Source organism: Tyto alba, unplaced genomic scaffold (assembly GCF_018691265.1).
Source record: "Tyto alba isolate M040663 unplaced genomic scaffold, T.alba_DEE_v4.0 Super-Scaffold_8, whole genome shotgun sequence".
NCBI classification, from domain to species: Eukaryota; Metazoa; Chordata; class Aves; order Strigiformes; family Tytonidae; genus Tyto; species Tyto alba.
In genome coordinates, this window is record NW_024881329.1 from 18,836,967 (window position 1) to 18,857,056 (window position 20,090).

General features: G+C 50.0%; 3 protein-coding genes across 4 annotated transcripts in view; 1 reads left to right on the forward strand and 2 right to left on the reverse strand.

Moving 5' to 3' along the window:
• The window catches only part of RAB3IL1 (RAB3A interacting protein like 1), a 29,646-nt gene extending 25,769 nt beyond the window's left edge, over positions 1–3,877 (reverse strand). The window contains exons 1-2 of one of the 2 annotated variants that reach the window (XM_042785104.1): positions 3,730–3,877; positions 2,633–2,774 (exon numbers count right to left, since the gene is read on the reverse strand). In XM_042785104.1, coding sequence (XP_042641038.1) covers positions 2,633–2,703 — 71 coding nt within the window. In that variant the 5' untranslated portion in view covers positions 2,704–2,774; positions 3,730–3,877. The remainder of the gene's footprint in view (positions 1–2,632; positions 2,775–3,729) is intronic. The other variant, XM_042785103.1, reaches the window with a different exon arrangement.
• On the forward strand, positions 1,245–13,515 carry BEST1 (bestrophin 1). Its single transcript, XM_009962382.3, has 10 exons — positions 1,245–1,538; positions 3,878–4,037; positions 4,953–5,047; positions 5,454–5,687; positions 6,749–6,903; positions 7,934–8,011; positions 9,515–9,667; positions 10,116–10,196; positions 11,025–11,176; positions 11,545–13,515. The coding sequence occupies exons 2-10, from the start codon at positions 3,886–3,888 to the stop codon at positions 12,734–12,736; spliced, it is 2,292 nt and encodes a 763-aa protein (XP_009960684.2). The 5' UTR covers positions 1,245–1,538; positions 3,878–3,885; the 3' UTR covers positions 12,737–13,515.
• A 673-nt stretch (positions 13,516–14,188) lies between these two features.
• LOC104357029 (ferritin heavy chain) lies at positions 14,189–19,563 on the reverse strand. The gene is made up of 4 exons (XM_033006756.2): positions 19,270–19,563; positions 17,273–17,419; positions 15,501–15,626; positions 14,189–14,527 (listed from the first exon to the last, which is right to left on the reverse strand). The coding sequence occupies exons 1-4, from the start codon at positions 19,378–19,380 to the stop codon at positions 14,363–14,365; spliced, it is 549 nt and encodes a 182-aa protein (XP_032862647.1). The 5' UTR covers positions 19,381–19,563; the 3' UTR covers positions 14,189–14,362.
• Positions 19,564–20,090: the final 527 nt, after the last annotated feature.

Genomic DNA, 20,090 nt, shown 5'->3' on the forward strand with positions numbered 1-20,090 from the left:
CCTGCTGCTGATGCTAATCATGTGTCAAGGACACAGGCACATAGATCAGCCCAAGAAAAAGTTGGTTATTACAAGAATTAGCTCTTCATTTAATTTCACTGGAGACTTTGCTGCCTGCTTGCTGGAAAGAGCTTTGATAAAACACACATAGCAATCCCACAGAACCTCACCAAGGAGCCTGGGTCTCCAGCTGCTCTTACCTGCAAAGATGAGCCCTATGTTCCCTCTCCACAGTGTCCCACAGCTGGTTAAATGATGGAGGTCAGGAGGGTCAGAGCACACTTCCAAAACGGGGCCCAGGTGTGGAGACAGGGCCATGGTTTGGCTTAAAGATCAGAGCAGCTCCTTGTCTCCAGGACACTGAATGTTGTAGCAGGTTGGTGAGAGGTGTTTAGAGGGCGGATGCTATTACCAGGGACAACAAAAACAGCTCTGGAAAGGGGATGGAAAGACATGGAGGTCTCATGAAGAGCTGTGGGCTATGAAATGTCCTGTGGCCATAGGCTGCCCAGGAGCCTACAGACAGTCAAGGGTGCACGCCAGAGCAAGACTAATTTGATAAGAAAGGATCTTCATTCAGAGCTTCACGGAAGGGGAGTATCTTAAAGACTTAACAGGAGAGATGGCAGGCGATGGGCAGGAGAGGGGTGGTCACAATTGTAAGGAACAGCTTGAGAGCAGAAAAGGGACTAAGGACCCTGGAGGGACAGAGGCATGGAGTTCTCTGGTTTGGTGGGGGCTTGAGGACAAAGGCAAGGACCGGTGTTTCCCAGGGTGGCATGCAAGAAAGAGTAGTGACAGCCCTCAAGCGCTGCTGGAGAAGCAAGTGGAAAAAAAAGTGAACACATGGAAAAGAGTCTCGGGGTGCCAGTGGCAGACTGGAAGTCCCCAGCATCCAAACCACAGGTGGAAGAGATGGCAAACACATCCAGGGACAGCAAAGATGGTGAGGAGTTAGAGAGAAACATCTGCTGAGAGCCAGGCAGAGCATGGGCCACATATTTCACTGACCTAAGGAGCTAGGAGTTCCCCCAGGGAAGAGAGGGTTGCACAGCCCCCAAGGGTGAACACATTTTATAGCCTTTGTGGAAAATTCCAGCCCTACTTAATCTCCTGGGGCTCCTGTAAGATTGTGACACAGAGAAAGGGACCAAACAGGAAAGAATTAGAGGAAAAATGCCTCTCTTCTGGCAGCCACCATGGCTGTGCCAGGAGTTAGCAGCAGCAGCTGCAGAGGAGCCAGCCCTGCCTCCCCCTCCTCCGGCCGCCTCTATAAACACACAGGGCTTACTCAGATTAGAAGGGAACAGGGCAAAAGACAACAGAGTCTCTTTTGTAATGAGGAAGGATTATGGCATCAAGTGACCGGCTGCAGCTCCCAAGTGGGTTTCAGGCTCCTTAGCACACCGTGTCTGTCAGGTTCAATCCCCCCATGAGCCAAGGAAGGCGGGCTGTGGCGTGGGCCACAAAGGACCCAGCAAGGACACGTGTGGGACCAAACCTCCACAGCCTCCAGAACAGCTCAGGAGCCCATGACTGTAAGTATCTAGTCCTCCCAAGAGCAGATAGATTCTTTCAAAGATCTATCCTCCCGCCTACCCGCGACCCCCTCTCGCTCCAGCTGTCCACTCTACCTGCTTGCTCTCTGTCTTTGCAAAAGCTGCCCGTGTCTGTTTGCCATCTCACGTGGTGGGTGACGCACCTGATGCTTGCTGCTGTGGGATTTCGGTTGCTCCCATGGTCTGATTAGTGCCAGTCCACCTCCAGGTACAACGGTTAGTCTGGGCGGGTGCAGGCAGCGGCTCCCCGGGGAGCGGGCTCTGCACCAGGGATGGTTCTTCCTCCCCATTCCGACACCGGTGTGCCAGTGCCGGTGCTACGGTGAGTCACCTCCCACCACGTACCTCAACTCCAAATGGTATTTGGAGTATGCCAGCTCCTGTGATATCCCAGGGCCATCCCGCACAGGCTGGCAGGCAGGCAGGGAAGTGCCTTAACCATTCAGAGCTGGAGGAAAAAGCACTGGGAAAAGCCCCATATCCCGTGCCTGAGCACAACTGCATAGAGGTGCGTGACATCCATTATTTACATGGACAAGAGCTGAAGTTTTCCATGTTTGGTAAAAAGTGAATCTGTATTTGAGTTACGCAACCAAGAGTCTCCCTCAGCACTTCCAAGACCTGAAGCATAGAGAAAACAGACAGCTTTTTGTAAGCAGCCCCCAACAAATATATGGGTGTTTGCATGCATTTCTCATCTGTATAGCCCATGTGCCTGCAGTCTCTAGAGCAGTTAAAAAACACTCTTCGAAGTGCACTGGCCAGAAGTACGTACTGAAATGGCATGAATGTACATGAGGCAGCTGGGGAGCCCTTGGCAAGGCAGATGCCAGCTCTGCTCCTCCAATATAACCTGTGAGAGGGGATCTGGGGAGAGTTATGACAGGGAAACCCAAAGGAGGAGCAGCACAGAAAAGTCAAAGCCAAGACAATGCAGTTTGGTTGAAGTAGCCAACAAAACAGATTTTGCTGGTTTTCTTCACAGCACCAGCAGACTGGGACCTGAGCTGACCCCACCTAACTGTAGGTCTTTCACTGAGATACTTAAATGAGGAGCGTGGACACAAACTCACCTGCCTTCACCTGCTGCTACTGAGCAATAAGGTCTGAGTTGTCCCTTGAAGTGCTTCTTTGTCCCCATCATTCAGGGAAGAGCCCAGGGCCCCATAACTATGAGCATTATTGCCTCTGTTAAACTGCAAAGTCTGTAACATCCTGGTAACGTGTTAAAATTTAGAAAGATCATGTTGGATAATTATTTATAAACCAAGGGATCACTCATCTATCTTCCTGGCATCGATTATATGAAACAAATCAGCAACCTAAGGATTTTTGGCCTGGTTTTGTTTTTATTTTAAAAAATTCAGGTTTATATGAATATGAGTCTGATTATTAACTGATGATAAAGAATTATTTATCCAGGGTTAGACTAGAAGTGCAATGGGGATGCTGCATGATTGGGAAGCATTTCACAAGCCTGAATGCCTTTTTTCATCCAGCATGATTTATTGTGCAATGTATGGTTGAAGGAGAGGGGAGGTGGTGTTGCTGGAATTTGTGCTCTGTGAGCCTGGCCAAACTCCACCCGTCAGTTCTCTAACAGGGAGGGCTGTTCTGCCTGCGAAACTAGGACCAGCATAGTCCAGATATGGCCCTCAGCCCAAATTTAAAGACAGCTATGCTTGTTGGGCAAGTGCTACCAGAACTGTCAAATCTTCAGGGATACCTTCATCTGGATCAGTACCAAGAAATCTCTCCTTTCTGTGGTTTTTGCTTTCCTTTGGGTTTGGGGGTTTTTGCCAGCAGTATTCCAGGAAGACACTTCTCAACAAGTAGATTTACAGAAACAACATATTTGAAGCAGATACCATAAGAAAAAAAAAAAAAAAGGGGGGGGAGGGAGTAAGCAACTTTGGAGTTTGTGACCCTGAGGATTAAACAACTGTTTTGTGGAAGGGAGTGGCACATGGGCTCTGTGCTCTTCAATCAGCCAGCCCCACTTGAATGCTAGCAAACACTAGAAACTAAGGACTCCACCAGAAAGTATATTTTCTATCATCATAACCAGCTCACATGCAGCTCAAAGGCAGGAAAAAGACGGCAAGCTTGTCAAAGTAATTGCCTACCATAAATTTCCTCCTGGTTCTCTATGTCACTGACTTCATCTTACCTGTCTTTCGATCTCAACTCATTGTTTCTTCCCTCCATCCTTCCACCCATCTTGCTTGCTTGCTGGGACACTTGCAGTGTCCCTGTCATCTCCCTCTGTGCAAGCTCGCTGGCAGCTTCAACATCTGCTCATTTTGTGTCTCCACAAGGACCCGTGATGACAGTGACATACACCAACCGCGTGGCTGACGCCCGCCTAGGCACCTTCTCACAGCTCCTGCTTCAATGGAAAGGAAGTATCTACAAACTTCTCTACTCAGAGTTCCTTATTTTCATCTCTCTCTACTTCACCATCAGTCTTGTCTACAGGTAAGCACCTTTACACTCCGACACTAACACAGCCCCTCACTCAGCCTGTTCTGGACCAGGACAACTGAGCAACGAAGCCTTGGGACAGTGGTCCTGGTGAAGAGGAGTTGGCCAGGCACTCACCAGCCACGGGAGGAGAGGAAAGGTCCTTCCTTGCTGCTCCAGTATGGCTTAGCAGTTGACAAATCTCCTTTTTCTGTGCTGGGAAGGAACAGTTTATCTTCCCTGGGATGAAGAGTTGCATCTGATGGTTACCTACAGAAGAATAGTGTGTTGATCAGTGGTGACCAAGGCTGAATTAGTACTGGAGATGTCTCACAGCAGGGAACTTTAGGAGAGTTTCCCTTGTTATACAACAGGCAATACCTTGGGTACTGACATCAGCTTTGGGACCACAGATCTGTGATAAGGCAACTATACCCTGTGGCTGGGCTGGTTTTGCTGAGGAAAGACAGGGAGCTGCCCTAGGTGGTTCAATCACAGATGCAGCACAGAGGCAGGGAAGCAGCTCTTAGAGGCAGAAACTCACATAAAAGCAGAGCTTTCACTGACATTTTGCAGGATATTAAGTGAACTGTGGTGCACATCCAAGCTCTGTGGCAAACCCTCGATGCCACAGAGCACTCTCCCGAGTGAGAAAAATAAGGGTGGTCCCTGACATCAAACTGCACCACTTACCATACGGTCTCTGCCAGTGACCACTTCTGGCTCCTTTGGCCTGGTCAGCCGGGTATTTTGGGGAGGTGGGCTGATGTCCCAGCCTCACAAGGGCTGTTCACTCACATCATCTCCAGACTCAGCGTAGCAGTGTCATGACTACCCATCCTCGGCTTCCCTTGCCAGACTCCTGCCCCAGCAGGCCCAACAAGGCACAGATTCTTCTTTGAGGTTGATGCTTCTGTTTCTCCCTTTTAGGCTGATCCTGAGTGAGAGCCAAAGGCTGATGTTTGAGAAGCTGGCACTCTACTGCAACAGCTACGCTGAGCTAATCCCTGTGTCCTTTGTGCTGGGTAAGGAGCTGCCTGGGAACAGGGAGGGGAAAGGGACAGCATTTCTTCTCCTTGGTTTGATATAGCTCTGCAGGCAGGCAAGATTTGCTGAGCAGATCCCTCCCACCACCTTTGTAAAGCTCCTCAAGCAGAACACGTCATTCCGTGTTGCAGCTGAGGTATGGCCCCAACACACAGCTTGCACTGTCCAGATGTACTGGCACATTCTGGGTTCTGCCAGGAGGGCAGGCACCAAGCAGCACCAAATAACCCGTGAAACCCAGACTCTGACTTTAGCATGGAGATCCAAGTTGCCCTCCAAGCATGCCTGAGCCCATCCCTGTATGAGCAGTACCAGGCTGCCTACATGTGAGCATTTACATCTCCCACTCCTTTAGGATGGCTAATTTGCTCAGCTCACCTCTAGGTTTCTACGTGGCTCTGGTGGTGTCCCGCTGGTGGGCTCAGTACGAGAGCATCCCGTGGCCTGACCGGATCATGAACTTGGTCTCCTGCAACGTGGATGGGGAGGATGAGTATGGGCGGCTCCTGCGTCGCACCCTCATGCGTTACAGCAACCTGTGCAGCGTGCTGATCTTGCGCTCAGTCAGCACTGCTGTCTACAAGCGGTTCCCCAGCATGGAGCATGTCGTGAGGGCAGGTCAGTACCAGTATTGCCTTTTGGCATGGAGCAGACAGCAGCACCATGCTGCTGTTTTGGGGGCAAAGAGCCATGGAAAGGGCCACAGGACCTCCAGACTGGAGATGGGATAGTGCTGCAATGTGCTCAGCTGCTGTCTGCAGCGAGTGCTAGGCATCTGCTCATGCCCTAGCTCTACTCTTCTGAAATAGCTGTTTATGCTTCCTCATTGCACAGTGTGCTCGTTCCTACTAGTGGCTAGAAGGCTTGTTTGAAAGATGAAGGGTCTCTGCCCATATTTTTTACATAAGGAGAGTGTCGAGATCAGGTTAGTGAATGCAGATATGCTGCAGGTCACGGGGCAGCCCTGGCTGATCAGATTAAAGTAACTGCAGTGCAGTGACTTCACTGGGAGCTGCTCACCCTGCACTGAAAGTGTGCACGGGAAAAGAAGAGTTCCCTGTAGTAAATGACCCTGTGCACAGATCTGTAGCAGAGCATGAGCAGACCCCTGCCAAGTGGTACGTCTGTCCTCCCCCAGGGTAACAGTTTTCCACTGGGCAGGTGGGAATTGGAGCCTCAGGACCTCCGACCTTAACTGCTGGGCTCCCTGAATCCTCTCTGAAGATGCTCCTCAAGGTACAATATTTTACAGTGTGCCCAAAGGGAGATGTCTGCACCTGCCCTAGTCAACTGAGCTCCCTTTGCAATCCAGAAAGAGAAACAGGCATTTCCAGGACATGAGTTATTCCATTCTCAACAAATGTCTAGGTACACCAGGCAATTGCACCCTCAGCAGTACCTTGTCTCCCTGCTGACTGTGATCTGGTTAGATATGCTGCAGACATCCAAAGTGAAAGGAGATAAAGCCTGCGTCTCACACTTCTATAACTCAGTGTTTTAACAAGAACACTTGTCCTCCTTCTATGTGTCTCCCAAAGGCTGAGTGCCTGAGTCTTTCCTGTGATCTTTAAGGAGAGCTAAGGTAACCACCTGAGATTTAGATGTTTTCATTTCAGATGAGATCAATTCCTTTCTGCCCTCTATGGCCATCTCTCCCCCATCTGCTCTTTTCCTTCCAGGCCTCATGACACCAGAAGAGCACAAGAAGTTTGAGAGTTTGAATTCGCCCCACAACAAGTTTTGGATCCCGTGTGTGTGGTTCTCCAATCTGGCTGTGAAGGCAAGGAACGAGGGGAGGATCCGGGACAGCGTGCTGCTCCAAGGCATCCTGAATGTGAGTGGCAGAGGTAGTAGGCAACTGTTTGAGATCCTCATCCAGTCCTCTGGGTGGAACTATAGGGATTTCCAGAGTCAGGCAAGGAATAGGAATGGTGAGGTAAGATGGTGAGCCAAGCCCGTCCCTGGGGATATTACATTAACTCTGATGGGAAATCCCCTCACTGCTACTCACCAACTTGTGACAGAACAGAGCTTTTCATGGCCTGCTGACATGGTAGCAATGTTACATATATTAGAGGTGAGGGGAATGTGACATCTTTCTCAAATGTGGGACTGGGAGGAACCATGGGATTCACATCTAGTTATGGTAGTGAGAGACACCCACATAGCAGGTCCTTAATCAGCCTTCACACACTCCAGAGCAGCCAACAACAGTGGCCAGTGGAGGTCTCTAGGATAGAGTTGGAAAGCTACAAGGAAGCATGTTACCTGGAAGAGACCAGGAGAAGTCAAAAGCATCCCCAACAACCAAGGTCCCTGTAGAAAACATCACTGTTGAAAACTCCTAGTGCTGGGGAGCAGGCCATGCTCCACAGGTGAGACCTGGCAACAATCCCTGTCCAGCTGCAGAGAAAAAAGGGTCCAGAGCAGCTCATCCTTCCTGGTATTCATGTGCAGAGAAAGTCACATTGTTTCTATTGCCTGGAGTGAGATTCATCTGCCCAGAGAGATCTCCCTCTGGGCTGTTTATCTAGACTCACTATATGGTCAGGAGAGAGAAACATGCTCCTGAGATATTCTTTGCCTAACCTGCTGACTGCTCATTTTGTGAGGATATAAACTCTGCTAGGAAGGGATCTTGGGCTCAGACGAAGACCCCCAGGCAGCAAGGAGTTGCTCCAGGGCAAGTGTAAGAAACTGCTGGTGGTCTGCTGGGGTGATGCTGGGCACCAAGGGAGCAGGAATCCTGGCTGAGACCCCCTTTCAGAGGAGGTGTGAGCAGGAAGGAATGGGCTGGAGAGGCTGTGTCCCCAGCAAGTACATGCAAAGTTATACAGACAGGCCATTCCTTTCCCCCACTGCAGGAGCTCAACACCTTGCGCAGCCAGTGCGGGCGACTCTATGGGTACGACTGGATCAGCATCCCTCTGGTCTACACTCAGGTGAGAAGGGATCCCCCACATCTATCGCTCCACTGCCAGCCTCTGCATGCTGCCCCATGCTGCAAGGGGCACCCCCATTTACACCCACACATGGGCCATGCTGCCACGAGATATACTTGGACCCCTGACCCCCACCTACACACGTCTCACATACGTAGCTCGGCAGCGCACACCCAGATTGATTTCCCAAACTCAGACACAGCCACCTCTACAGAAACACCCACTGCCCAGGAGTAACTAACCACAATGTGTGCCCCACAGATACACGCAGACCCACTCCCTGCACTGCCTTGCAGGGAGCACATCCCTGAAGCAGTTTCTTCCTCCTCAGTGGAGCTGAGACCTGTCCACAGCTCTGATGGAGTTGTGCTGTGTGTGAAAGAGAGCTGTGTGTGTGTACTCAGCTGTTCAAGAGCTCTCTCGATGCAAACCCAGACAGATGCTTCGGCACCAACTCACTCCTTTGTCTCATTCAATCCAGCTGCTCAGATAACACTAATGCACTCTACTGTGAAACAGGAACGGCTTCCGCTCACGCAGTGCTGAAGGTTAATGGGGAACATGTTGGGAAATGATATTCCTGCACAGCCCAGTGTCCTGCACGCAAGGAGCAAAAGCATTATCATAGCCAGTCTTTGCTCCCCTCTGCAGTAGACGACCCACTTTTTTTTAGAGGTGCCCATCCCCAGTGCAAAGTCTGTCATTCCAGGCACTCTCTTACCCATCATGAAACAGCCCTGCACTGTTCACCGCAAGGAACCGCGTGGCTAGCTCCAGAATCTTGTGATGCTCGGTGTTTGTTTTGAACCCCCTTGCTTATTGCATCAAGAGACCACGCAAAAGTCTCAGCTGCTTTTAATTTGAAAAGGGGAAGTTTCCAGTTCCATAATTACAGAGAAAAGCACAAAGCTCATTGTAGCCTTATATCTGGGCAAGCAAGCAGGCAAATATAATAAAAGCCCAATGTGAGGACCAGGAAGGAAGGAGCTAGTTCAGAGCTGGCAGCACTGCCAGGGTTCCCTTCCCTCACTTGGAAACGACCTGCCAGCATGGACTGAGCCACAGGAGGCTCGAGACAGCTTTCAGGAGAGGCAAGGACAAGAATGAAAAGAGCTCACATCACCCCTTACTTCAGAAACAAAACAATCATGCAGCCATGTGTTAGTTATTTAAGTTCTTTCCATCCGGGATGTCATGTGCTTTCTTCTACCGCTATCTTTCTGTAATGCCTACACAGATGTCATTCCAGGGATGGCGTGGAATGAAAACAGCTAAAGGGCAAGGGGCATACTTAAAGGTTTCTGCTTCATGTGGAAATGCCTCTTCCTGTAAAAAGAAGAGGAGAAGCTTGTCATAATGGAATCCAAGGATTTCAAAAGGCTATAGAGCCAGCAGCTCGCTGCTATTTGGAGATGTATGGGGTGGAACTGAAGAGAGATGCTGGGAAAGCAATCTGGGAACTCAAGCTCCTCTGGCATCTGTGTCCCCTGGCATCTTTCCCAGGTGGTGACCGTGGCTGTTTACAGCTTCTTCCTGGCCTGTCTGATCGGGCGGCAGTTCCTGGATCCAGAAAAGGCATATCCTGGCCACGAACTAGATCTCTTCGTGCCCGTCTTTACATTTTTGCAGTTCTTCTTCTATGCTGGCTGGTTAAAGGTAAGTCCAAGAAAATACATCTGGAGCTGGAATCTGACCCAGCCAAGGGTTTTTCCCAGTGTGTGCTCACCAGGGACCCAGCTGTGTTCTTTGACCTATGAGCAACATGCCAGGTGCTGGCAGACAAAGGGGAAGCTGAGGGCTGAGGGTATTGCCAAAACCTTCTCAGTTTGAGTGTCTCACCCTGGAGATCAGCTGCGTGTTTCCTAAGCTTTGGTCCCGACTAGTTTAGGGAAAAAGAGAGGCAGTGGTGGTCTGCAGTTGCAGGAGGGCTATGTGTGAGCAAGGGGCAGTTATCTGTGGGTACCAATCTCCCAGCCTCTGTTCTGGGGAGGAACAGCATTGCTCTGAATTCAAGGGACATCACCCTTGACTATGCCCCACCAGCCTTTTCCTTGCAGGGAAAGGGGCAGGTATGACCATGATAATCTTTGCTCTCCACATGCAGGTGGCTGAGCAACTCATCAACCCTTTTGGGGAGGACGATGACGACTTTGAAACCAACTGGCTCATTGACAGGAACCTGCAGGTAAAGTGAAAGCAGGGTCCTCCAGCTGAGCCTGACCTGTGGAGGAACGCTGAGGCAGGACAGAACTGGAGGGTTTAGCGAGGCCCGTCAGCACAGTCACCAAGTTCTCCTGCACAACCTCTGCCACCCACCTCCCATGCCTGCAGCGGAGCGGAGCAGCAGTCCCTCTTACCCTTACACTTCCCTGACGTGTCAGTGGCTGCATGTTTAGGAGCCCAGGATCTCCAGAGGGAGATGCATAAGGCTTTCCAACAAATAGGAAGGGGAAGGGGGCCAGCTCAGTGCTCCCCCACAGCAGCCAAGGAGACACCCCAGGCTCCAGGAAGAATGTGGGTTAAGACCTGTGCCAGAAAAATTCCCCCAGGAAATGCCCACCATGGAAGACAGGGCTTTTGGCATGTCTTTGTACACAGAGACCAACTGCAGCTTTAGTCTCTGCTCTGGCACACAGGATGGATCCAGACTGCTTGTTTCACACCCTCGCTACCTTTGAACGACAAATCATTCCTGCCTCTCTCTACTTTTTACACCCTGTGTATCTAAAACTGCCTCCTCTGCTTTCTTCCATGCAATAACTCTCCACCTTCAGTCCTTCTGTCCTAGTGAGCACATTGCTTTCCTGGCTCCTTCAGCATAATTTTCCTTCCAATTAATCAAATCTCTCCATGTGAAAAACAACCCAAGTGACGAGAAACCACACAGCAAACCCAGCCACTTGCCTCGCTTCTGTGTTACCTTGCTTCCTCCTGCCCTGCATTCCTTTCTCCACAGATAACAGGCACACATGACACTGCTCACCCTGTATGACACTTCTGCCGTCCCCTGCAGGTCTCCCTTATGGCAGTGGATGAGATGCATCAGGATTTACCCATTCTGGAGAAGGACTTATACTGGAATGAGCCTGACCCCCAGCCACCCTACACTGCAGCCACTGCTGAGTACAAGCGCCCATCGTTCCTTGGCTCAACTTTTGATATCAGGTGAGAGACAGGGTGTCAGAACAGCACACATTTACACCTTGGATCGAGTCTCATGCACCATTTCATACTTGAGGAGCAAGAGCAAGCAGCAATACCTTTCTCCATAGTCTGTGAAACTTTGCTCTAAGATGCTTTTAAGCTCATCCAAAGACAATAACCAACATCCTCCACAGAAAAGGATGTCTCTGACCTCTCTCCCCCCCTCCCCTCTACCATGAGCATCCCTGTTGTGGAGGGCCTAACACGTATCTAACGGCAATACAGGAAGAGAGGCTTGCCACTGGCAGCAGCATTCCGTGCTGCCAGCCTCTCCACCAGAAACCACCTCTTTTTGCAGCTGTGTAACAGCCTCTTTTGCCTTTCCCCAGCATGCAGAAAGAAGAGATGGAGTTCCAGCCCTTGGAGCAAATTAAAGAGAATGAAGAGGCCAACCACTCCACACCGTTACTGGGACACCTGGGCCGCCTCCTCGGCGTCCAGTCACCAAACTTCTCCAGGTCCTCTTCCCGGATGAACCTGCTGCGCAGGCGAGGAGACCCCACATCCCCCTTTTCCCACTATACGTACCAAGACATGGGCAAGTCTGGAAGCCCTTGCAGCATCAATCAGCCAAGGGGAGACTCCAGCTCACAGGAGCAGTGGGACAGCGAAGATGGAAAACTAAGAGAGTTTGATGCCTTCATGTCAACCCCATTTTACGAGAGACCTGGTTTCTACAGTGCTCCCCAGACACCGATCAGCTCTATCCCCATGATTTTCCCTTCTAGACGCCAAGGCCGCAAGAAGCCTCCTGCACTCTCCAGCATCGCTGCCTGCTCGACTTCCCTTAGGGATGTCATTGTCAACTCCTCACCTTCCAGAGTCAGCGATAAGAGCCAGAGCTCCATTGGCTCAGGTGCAAAGGAAACGTTTATTTGGCCAACAGATCGGAGCAAAGGTCCTGACTCACTGGTTATAACAGTAGAAGAAAAGAGCAACTCGAATGGTAAAAGCAGAGAAGCTGCCACCACAGGAAGTCCAGGAACTCAGTCCACAGCATCAGACAGCCCTAAATTCCCCTCCTTAGCAGAGTCCCCAGACCATGAGACACAGGGTAGTTTCAAGAGTCTGAAGAGCTTGAAAGCTTCCCACCCACCCTGGCTAACCCTGGAGAACACGGCATCAGCCACTCCCAATTCTGAGCATTCAAGTGCCTTTCACACCCCTAGTAACAAAACCCCGAGAGGCAGTGCCTCCCTCTGCTTCTCCTTCACACCTGTAACATCTCCAGTGCTGGAGAGATCCCACACAGGGAACGCGGGCCCCAGTGCTCACAGCCTAAGCTTAGAAGATGCAGCCAGCGCTCCAGACCCACATCCAGCAGAGGTTTCCAGGAACACGAGAGATACTGGAAATGGAAGAGGCAATACTCCTCCTACAAAAGAGTCAAGAAGAGCAGAGAGTCCATCCCCCAATGACTCTGGTATCTCTCTAGCTGAAGGTGACTATGTGGGGCTGATGGAGGTGATCATGGAGACCAGCGAAAGCACTTGTGAAGAGCAGATAGATCAGTACAGCTAGAGAGCAAGATACACTCAGTTCTGTTGAGATACCTGCTGTATTAGTGATATTGCAGTATCTTTACACCTGGCCCCACTGGCACTCACCCAAAGAGAAGGGCAGGGCAGCCAAACCACCTACTGCTGGAACATGCAGCTAGAGCCCAGCCTAGGCTAAAGCCAGCACTAAAGACACACTGCTACTGGCCTCAGGCACAGTGACAGGCACAACTTCAGCATTGCAACAATAACAAAACAAACCGCCCTCTACATTTCTAGCAAAAGAACAAGACTGAGTGTTAAGTATTGCAGATGCCTAACAGCAGAGCAGTAACTCAGCACACACCAGCTTCAAGAACCTGGAGTGCAGGTGTAGCCCAAAACAGAAAAGAAATGCAGCTCGTAAGGACACCTGCCCCTTCCTCCTCACAGCAAGAAATGGAACTTGATGAGCTTTATGTTAACATTTGTCACAAGTCATCACAGGTCTTAGGAATTACTCTACTGACAAGATACTCCAGGGAAAGTAAAGGACAGAAGCAAGTCACATCATTTGTGATACAGACCCATAGTGCTCCTCAAAATCACATTTAACTGGTGTTTTGCAGTACTGGAAAAGGAATGGGATAAGGCAGGGCAAGAGTCCACCAGTACAGGTGGTTGCAGTCAATGGTATTTGCCCAGCACATCTGCCACTGGTTTGACAGTACTCAGAGAAGTCATCTGGGTGGTAGCATACACCATACAGCTCTGAGTTTTTACTGTCTTCCTTAAGAAAATAAAAACAATGCTGAAGTCCAAGACCATCTGTTTTGTTTCCTCATTTTAGTTTCCATGCAACAGGAATTTAGAGAAACCAGTTTTGCTACTTCTGTTTTCAGAAACAGCTGCAAATCTCCCACAGCACAAGGGGCACATGACAATTTTACCTCCCATACCCCTTCCAGTGCCTTCACAGCTGCGTGCCCTCCCTGCCTGCCCCATACAGCTCCTGGTCCTCAGCACGTCACTGCAACTCCCAATACAGTCCTTGAGGCAGTTCCTGCAGCACTGCTGTTTCAGTCCAGCCAGATAACAACCCGCAGCTCTTAAGTCTCAATGCACAGCACATTTTTTCCCCTATGCAAGTGTAGAGCGATTTGTTAGGTGCCACTTCAGGAGCCTCATCTAAATTCACAGGGACCAATTCAGGAAGCTCACGTGCTCGAGCCTTCCTTTCACACATTCATTACGGCAACACTTTCCGTGGCAAAGGCATTTAAAACACAACTTTAGTCACTGAGCAATTCCTGCAGTAGATCCCACCCGATTCAGAAAAAGGTAATTTATAAAAATGCTAAGCAAGTAAAACCTGATCTGTCTAATGGACTCCTTCATCCATGCCCAACTTAAGATGACTGTCACAACAGAGACTACAGAGCACAATCCTGCAAGTGCAGGCCTCTCGCTCCCGGGAGAAACAGAAAAAGCCAACTTGAACCAAGTCACTTTATTGGATGGAGGGCAATACACAAAACACAAGAGAAAAGAGGGGCGATATTTGGTACAGAGTAGGAGAACTGTTATCTAGATAGCTGAAGATGCATGCATGGCTGGACAGTAAAGTAGGAGTCCCACTGAAACCCACAGGGTGGCTCTTGGCAAGACTTCAGCTCTCATTGTCACTGTCCCCTAGGGTGTGCTTGTCAAAGAGATACTCTGCCATGCCATATTTTGGTGCCCCCATCTTCCGCAGGTTGGTCACATGGTCACCCAGCTCTTTGATGGATTTCACCTGCTCATCCAGGTAGTGAGTCTCAATGAAGTCACACAACTGAAAAGGGAGACAAAAGAGTTTAAATTTAGGCCTGGACACAGCTTATCCTGCTGAAGCAGCACCTGAAATCCTACCAGTCCTCTCTAGGGAAAAGATACAGAATGATGATTTTAAAGCTGCAAAAGATAACCAAGAGGAAGAAGCCTTGAGTTTTGCCTCAGCAATGCCAGAACAAGATCCATGTGAGGCATGCTTATCTAGTCACACTCGCTCCAAAACCCCACAGTACAATGTCAGTTCATGAAGTCCCCTTTCTTCCTCATTACAAGAAGCAACCAGAAAGTTTCTGAACGTATTCAGAAGCCCCCACTGCAGAGCACTTGAATTCAGGACAGTGAGGATTTACACCTCTAGAATGGTTCAGCTATGTTCTCTTTACGAAAGCCCCTCTAACTTATGCAAGACACTTCCCAGACTACTTTGATTCAGACACATGCGAATCTCTTTCTGATACTAAGAAGCTTCAATCTAGCCTTGCCAGTAACATCCATCTGTGAAGAAACCTGTATTTTCAGATATTGTATTCTGAAGTGTCAGGGCTTTTAAAACTCAGAAGTGATTCCAAAAATCTTATGACAAAGGCCTTACAGGCATCCATTGGTTTAAAGTTAGAACTCAGGCCCGACATAAACAAGCCTTCTCCATAGAGCTCAATATATTCCTTCTCTTCAAAGTGCCTTCCACATGAGTGCTCTCTGCTCCCAAGACCAACAGAAGGGTTTGCACATGGCAATGCACCCTCTGTTCTGTAAGGCAGGCCCCAGCCACCACAACACACTGCAGCTGGTCCTCCTGGAAGATGGCAATAACCCCAACCTGGGCCCTTCCCTTAGCCTGCACCACTAGTTCACACCCTTTTTTCACCCTCAGGAATGGCAAGGACACCCAACTCACTCCCAAACTCACACAATTAGATACATACAAGCCCCCTCATTGCACAGCTACATTCTCAGCTTCAGCATCCACTTACGTGTGGGTCATTCTTTTCAGTTGCCAATTTGTGCAGTTCTAATAGTGACTGGTTCACGTTCTTCTCCAGGTGGAGGGCACACTCCATTGCAGTCAGTCCATTCTCCCAGTCATCACGATCTGGCTTCTAGAAGGGGAAAACACAACCATTTTTTCTGTAAGTACCCACAGACCATTAGGGAGCAAAGTCTTTCAGATCAGTCTTGAAGCCTGTTTAGACCAAGTTCAGGCATTCTGATATCTTCAGAAGCTTGGCACACACCCAGAGCACACTCTGAACAGAACTGAATGCATACTCCAAGGCCCAGACCTGTTCCCATTCCCTAGGTTCTTGTCACATCTCACTCCAGTGAGGGAAATAAGTAACTCAGATTCATATATCCCCAGTGGAGTGGACAATGGTGAGACAAGTCTCAAAGTCCATGCCCAGACATTTATTAATTTTCCACAATGTACTAACTGGATACACAATAATTGGCTAAGTATATAACAAATTATGGCAAGTGATATAGTATGCCTTGTGTTACTTAATGGTAAGAAGGGAAAATGGAAAAAAGAAAGAGACAAAGAATAAAGAAATAGAAATCAACAGTCTGGAGTCCTGCATTGGTCCCATTCAAGTTAATCAGGAATAAATCCATCTTGCTGCTTTGCATCTATTGCTTGCTCCCTTCCTCTCCTGGCCCCCCCTCAATTTATACACACTTTCCTTGGGTCCATCCTTTAGGTCAACCCACATACCTATGTATCACATGTATAGGGAGGGGTAAGGTACTTCATGGGATGATGTAATTAGCATGATCTTGTTAATCTTCATTAGCAGATTCAGGGGTGTCAACTTTAATATGTGTTTTGTGGATAACAAAGCAAAGCCCATTCACCAGAAGCTTGAAACTTTACAACCTGCACCAGAGCAGAGCCATCCTACCTTCACAGGACTCTCCCAGCTGCATCCTGTGCTAATCAAGCTGCCTTACCAGCTCCAGACCCCACATTATTCACCCCATAACTAGTTTCATCACTTGAGTTTGAGGCATTCCTTGGCTCAGAGGGCCTCTGCTCCCCCTCATCCCTTATCTCTTTTTCAGGCTGTCTTTCTCAGCCTATTTTGGGGAGTTACAAGTCAGCTTTCAGAGTTCTCATGCTGTATGTTCTCTGAGCTCCTGCAGAGAAGACAGCTACCAGAGCTACTTTCTTCCCCCTCCCATTAAAATTTACGGCTTAAACATTTGTCCATCAGCAGGCAATGGGCATAATCTCAGAAATGAAGCAGTTAAGACATCAGTACAGGCAAGCCTAGTCTTCACCTCAGAACTGCCCAGTAGAGAGTCTGGTGTTTACAAGTACTCAAGACTTTCTAGTAAGCAAGGGAATTTTTCTGAAGTGCCCATCGCTTATTTTGCTGTTTTCCCCACAAAGACTTGTCTTGCATTAAACCAGCCCTACAACACTGTCGTTAAATGTAAGGTAGATGAACCAGTTGTGCTCTAGTTACCCTCATCTCACAGTGAACCACCCGGGGCTAGGCATCCTTTTCTTCCACAGGAAGTACTTTTTATTAGTCAATCAGCATAAATTATCAAATTACTACTCATTTCTAGATTTTGGGCAGAGTGCCACACACAGATCGCAGCAAGTGGTATGCTTATCTACTGTCAGCTGCTGCTCCTTCTGGGAGAGCACACAGAGTGAAATTTGTCCCCTTCCAGCCTGGAGACAGACCACAAGTCTCATGCTGCATGAGATAGGACAACCCATAGCTCCACTCCTCACCTTGATGTCCTGCAAGAAGATGCGTCCGCCCCTCTGATTCTGTAGCTTCATCAGTTTCTCAGCATGCTCACGTTCCTCATGCGACTGATGCCGGAAGTACTTGGCAAAGTTTTTCAGAGCCACATCATCCCGGTCAAAATAGTAGGACTGAAAAGTAAGAATTCAGATGCTCAAAACCCCAACCCTCTCACTCCAGCAGCCACATAAAGCCAAGTCCTTACTGGGACTTCAGACACATCCCTGTCAGCCCTACTTCAAGATGGCTGAAGTCCAAGCTAAGGCAACAGCAAGGCTGTGTGGCAAAACCCTTCCCTTAGTAGCAAGTTAGATTTCCCTGACTAGGATTAAATTTTAAACCCATGAACACAAATAAATGGTATTTGTGGTTCAGTTCTGAAGACACAAAAATACCGCACCAAGTTACCTGTTTTTCTGAGCACCATTGAAATGCCCTAAACACAGCAGACTTGAGAGGCCTTTTTCAAGAAGGAGAAATCATCCCTGCTTCCTTTGTTTGCCTGAGTTTGTTTACAATGATCACAAGTCAAGGTTCTGACTTGCAACACCAGTTAAGGGTGGTCAAGAACTCTAAAGTACTTCTGCAATGAAGCTCCCATGTTTCTCTAGGCTTATCAGGGATTAGACTAAGTAGTACACTTTCTACTTTGGAGGGAAAGAAAAAGTATCACATTAAAAAGACAAAAACTTAATTGAATTAAAATATGTATTCAACAGTAAATACAAGATCATATTTTTTGAAAGGAAAAAAAAACCTGTAACAGCAGTTAGAAGCCCTCACACAGTTTGTTTGTTCTTTGGTCAGAGCCATTACGCAGGATTCAGTGGAAAGCTTTGTACCAACTGCCAGTTATTTACCAGAAACTCCTACAGAATACTCTGCTCTTAACCCAACAGCCCGGAGGTTCAAGGTAAGACACTGGTGCTTGTATACCACTATCATCCATCAACATAATTATATTCAGCTTGTAGCTGAGGTTCAGAGTGTCATAGTAACACACAATCAAGCTGTAAAGTTCTACACCTGCATGCCACAACACACTAAAGTGCCACTAGAAAGTCTCAAGTTACCCGTACATCTAAAGCGCCAAGATTGCTGCATAGAGATCACAGCTGCTGTTTGGCCCAAAGTTATTAATCTCAGCTATGGCTAAAAATGGGAGTCTCATGCCAAGTGAGATATGTAAGCATAGCACCAAGGAAACCACAGTTTCCTACCAAGTCACTTCAAAAAACCATGACCGAAAAACCTTGCCTCAGAGACAAGAACGCCTGTGGGAAAGGTGCCAATCGCTTCGTTAGTCAACTCCCGCTATCCAGCCCAGCCCCAAGGGCAGAGCCGCTTGGAAGCTGCTGAGTTGTGCTGATAACAAGTCCGCCAAGGGCAACGGACAGAGCGCGGTAACTGAAGTTCGCCACCGAGATAATGGCCTCACCTATAGAAAACGAGAGGCCGCCCCACCCCCTGGGGAAGGCCGAAATGCCCCCGAGGCGGGAAGGAGGGGGGAGGAGGAAGAGGAGGAGGAAGAGGAGGAGCGCGGCTGCGCCCGCAGGCACCGCCCGGCACTCGGGACCCCCCCGCCAGCCGGTCAGGCTGCTGCGAGAGCCCAGGCACCGCCGGCACACAACCTGCGCGGTGCGGAGCCCCCGCAGGACAGGCAGCATCAGCTATGCCTTTAGTCCTTGTAAAACCCTTCCCTCATACCGCTATCCCCCCCCAACACAGCCGTCATACCTTCCCTCCCCCTTCCTCAGGAAGGTGCGACATTTCTTCCCACACCCCAGCAGGGCCCAAACATCGGGCGGGCCTGGATCTCTCTTGGGGGAGAAGCCCCACCGAGTGGGCTCGCCACCCCCCTGTCCCACCTCAACACAAGCGTTCCCGAGTAAGCCCGAAGCGCCCCGCTCCCCTTTATCCCCACATCCAGGCCCCACACCGGCACAATCCCCTGAGCAGACGGCCCCGCTAAGCTGCTCACCATGCTGAGGTACACGTAGGAAGCGTAAAGCTCCAGGTTGATCTGGCGGTTGATGGCGGCTTCGCAGTCCTGGTGGTAGTTCTGGCGCACCTGGGAAGGGGGCGCTGCCATGGCGATGCCTGAAATAACTGAATCCGGTGGGTACGACGGTGGGGTCTGAGGGGTGGCGGCGGGGCCCGAGCGCGGCCGGTTCCGTCCAAGCACTGTTGACGCAGGAACCCGCTCCGCTTCGCCTCGCCGACGCGCTCTGCCCGCCGCCCGCCCCGCGCCGCCCCTTTTATAGCGCCGCAGCGCCCGCGCGCCCCGCCCCGCCCCGCCCCGCGCGCCGAGGGGGCAGGGCCTTCCCGCCGCCCCTCTTGCTAGCCCAGCGTGACTCAGCACCTCCCCCGACGGCGCGTGCCTCGCCCTTCCCAGCCCGCGGTGGGCGGGGCTTCCACCCCCCCCCTTCCCACAGCGCCGGCCAAAGCGGGGGGGGGGGGGCCATCACCCCCCCCGCCCCCTGCACCCCAAAACTGCCAAACCTCCCCCGGCCAGGTTTAGCCGACCCCAGTCCCAACCTAAATGTGAAGGCCGGAGGTGTTTCCTCGCCATTACACGGGGCTCCCACCCCACAGGGAGGGAGCAGGCCTGGGGCGGAGGCCCCTGGATCGAAGGCCCTCGTGGCCCTGTGTAGACCAAGATGTGTTTGTTCAACGAAAAACAGCACAGAGCTTTAAAACCTTAATAGTAAACATTCGAGCTGCTCAATACAGCGTTAGGATGGAAGGAATTCATGCGGTGGTGGATGGTTCTTTTCCCCTTTCGCTTACTCTGAAAGCGGT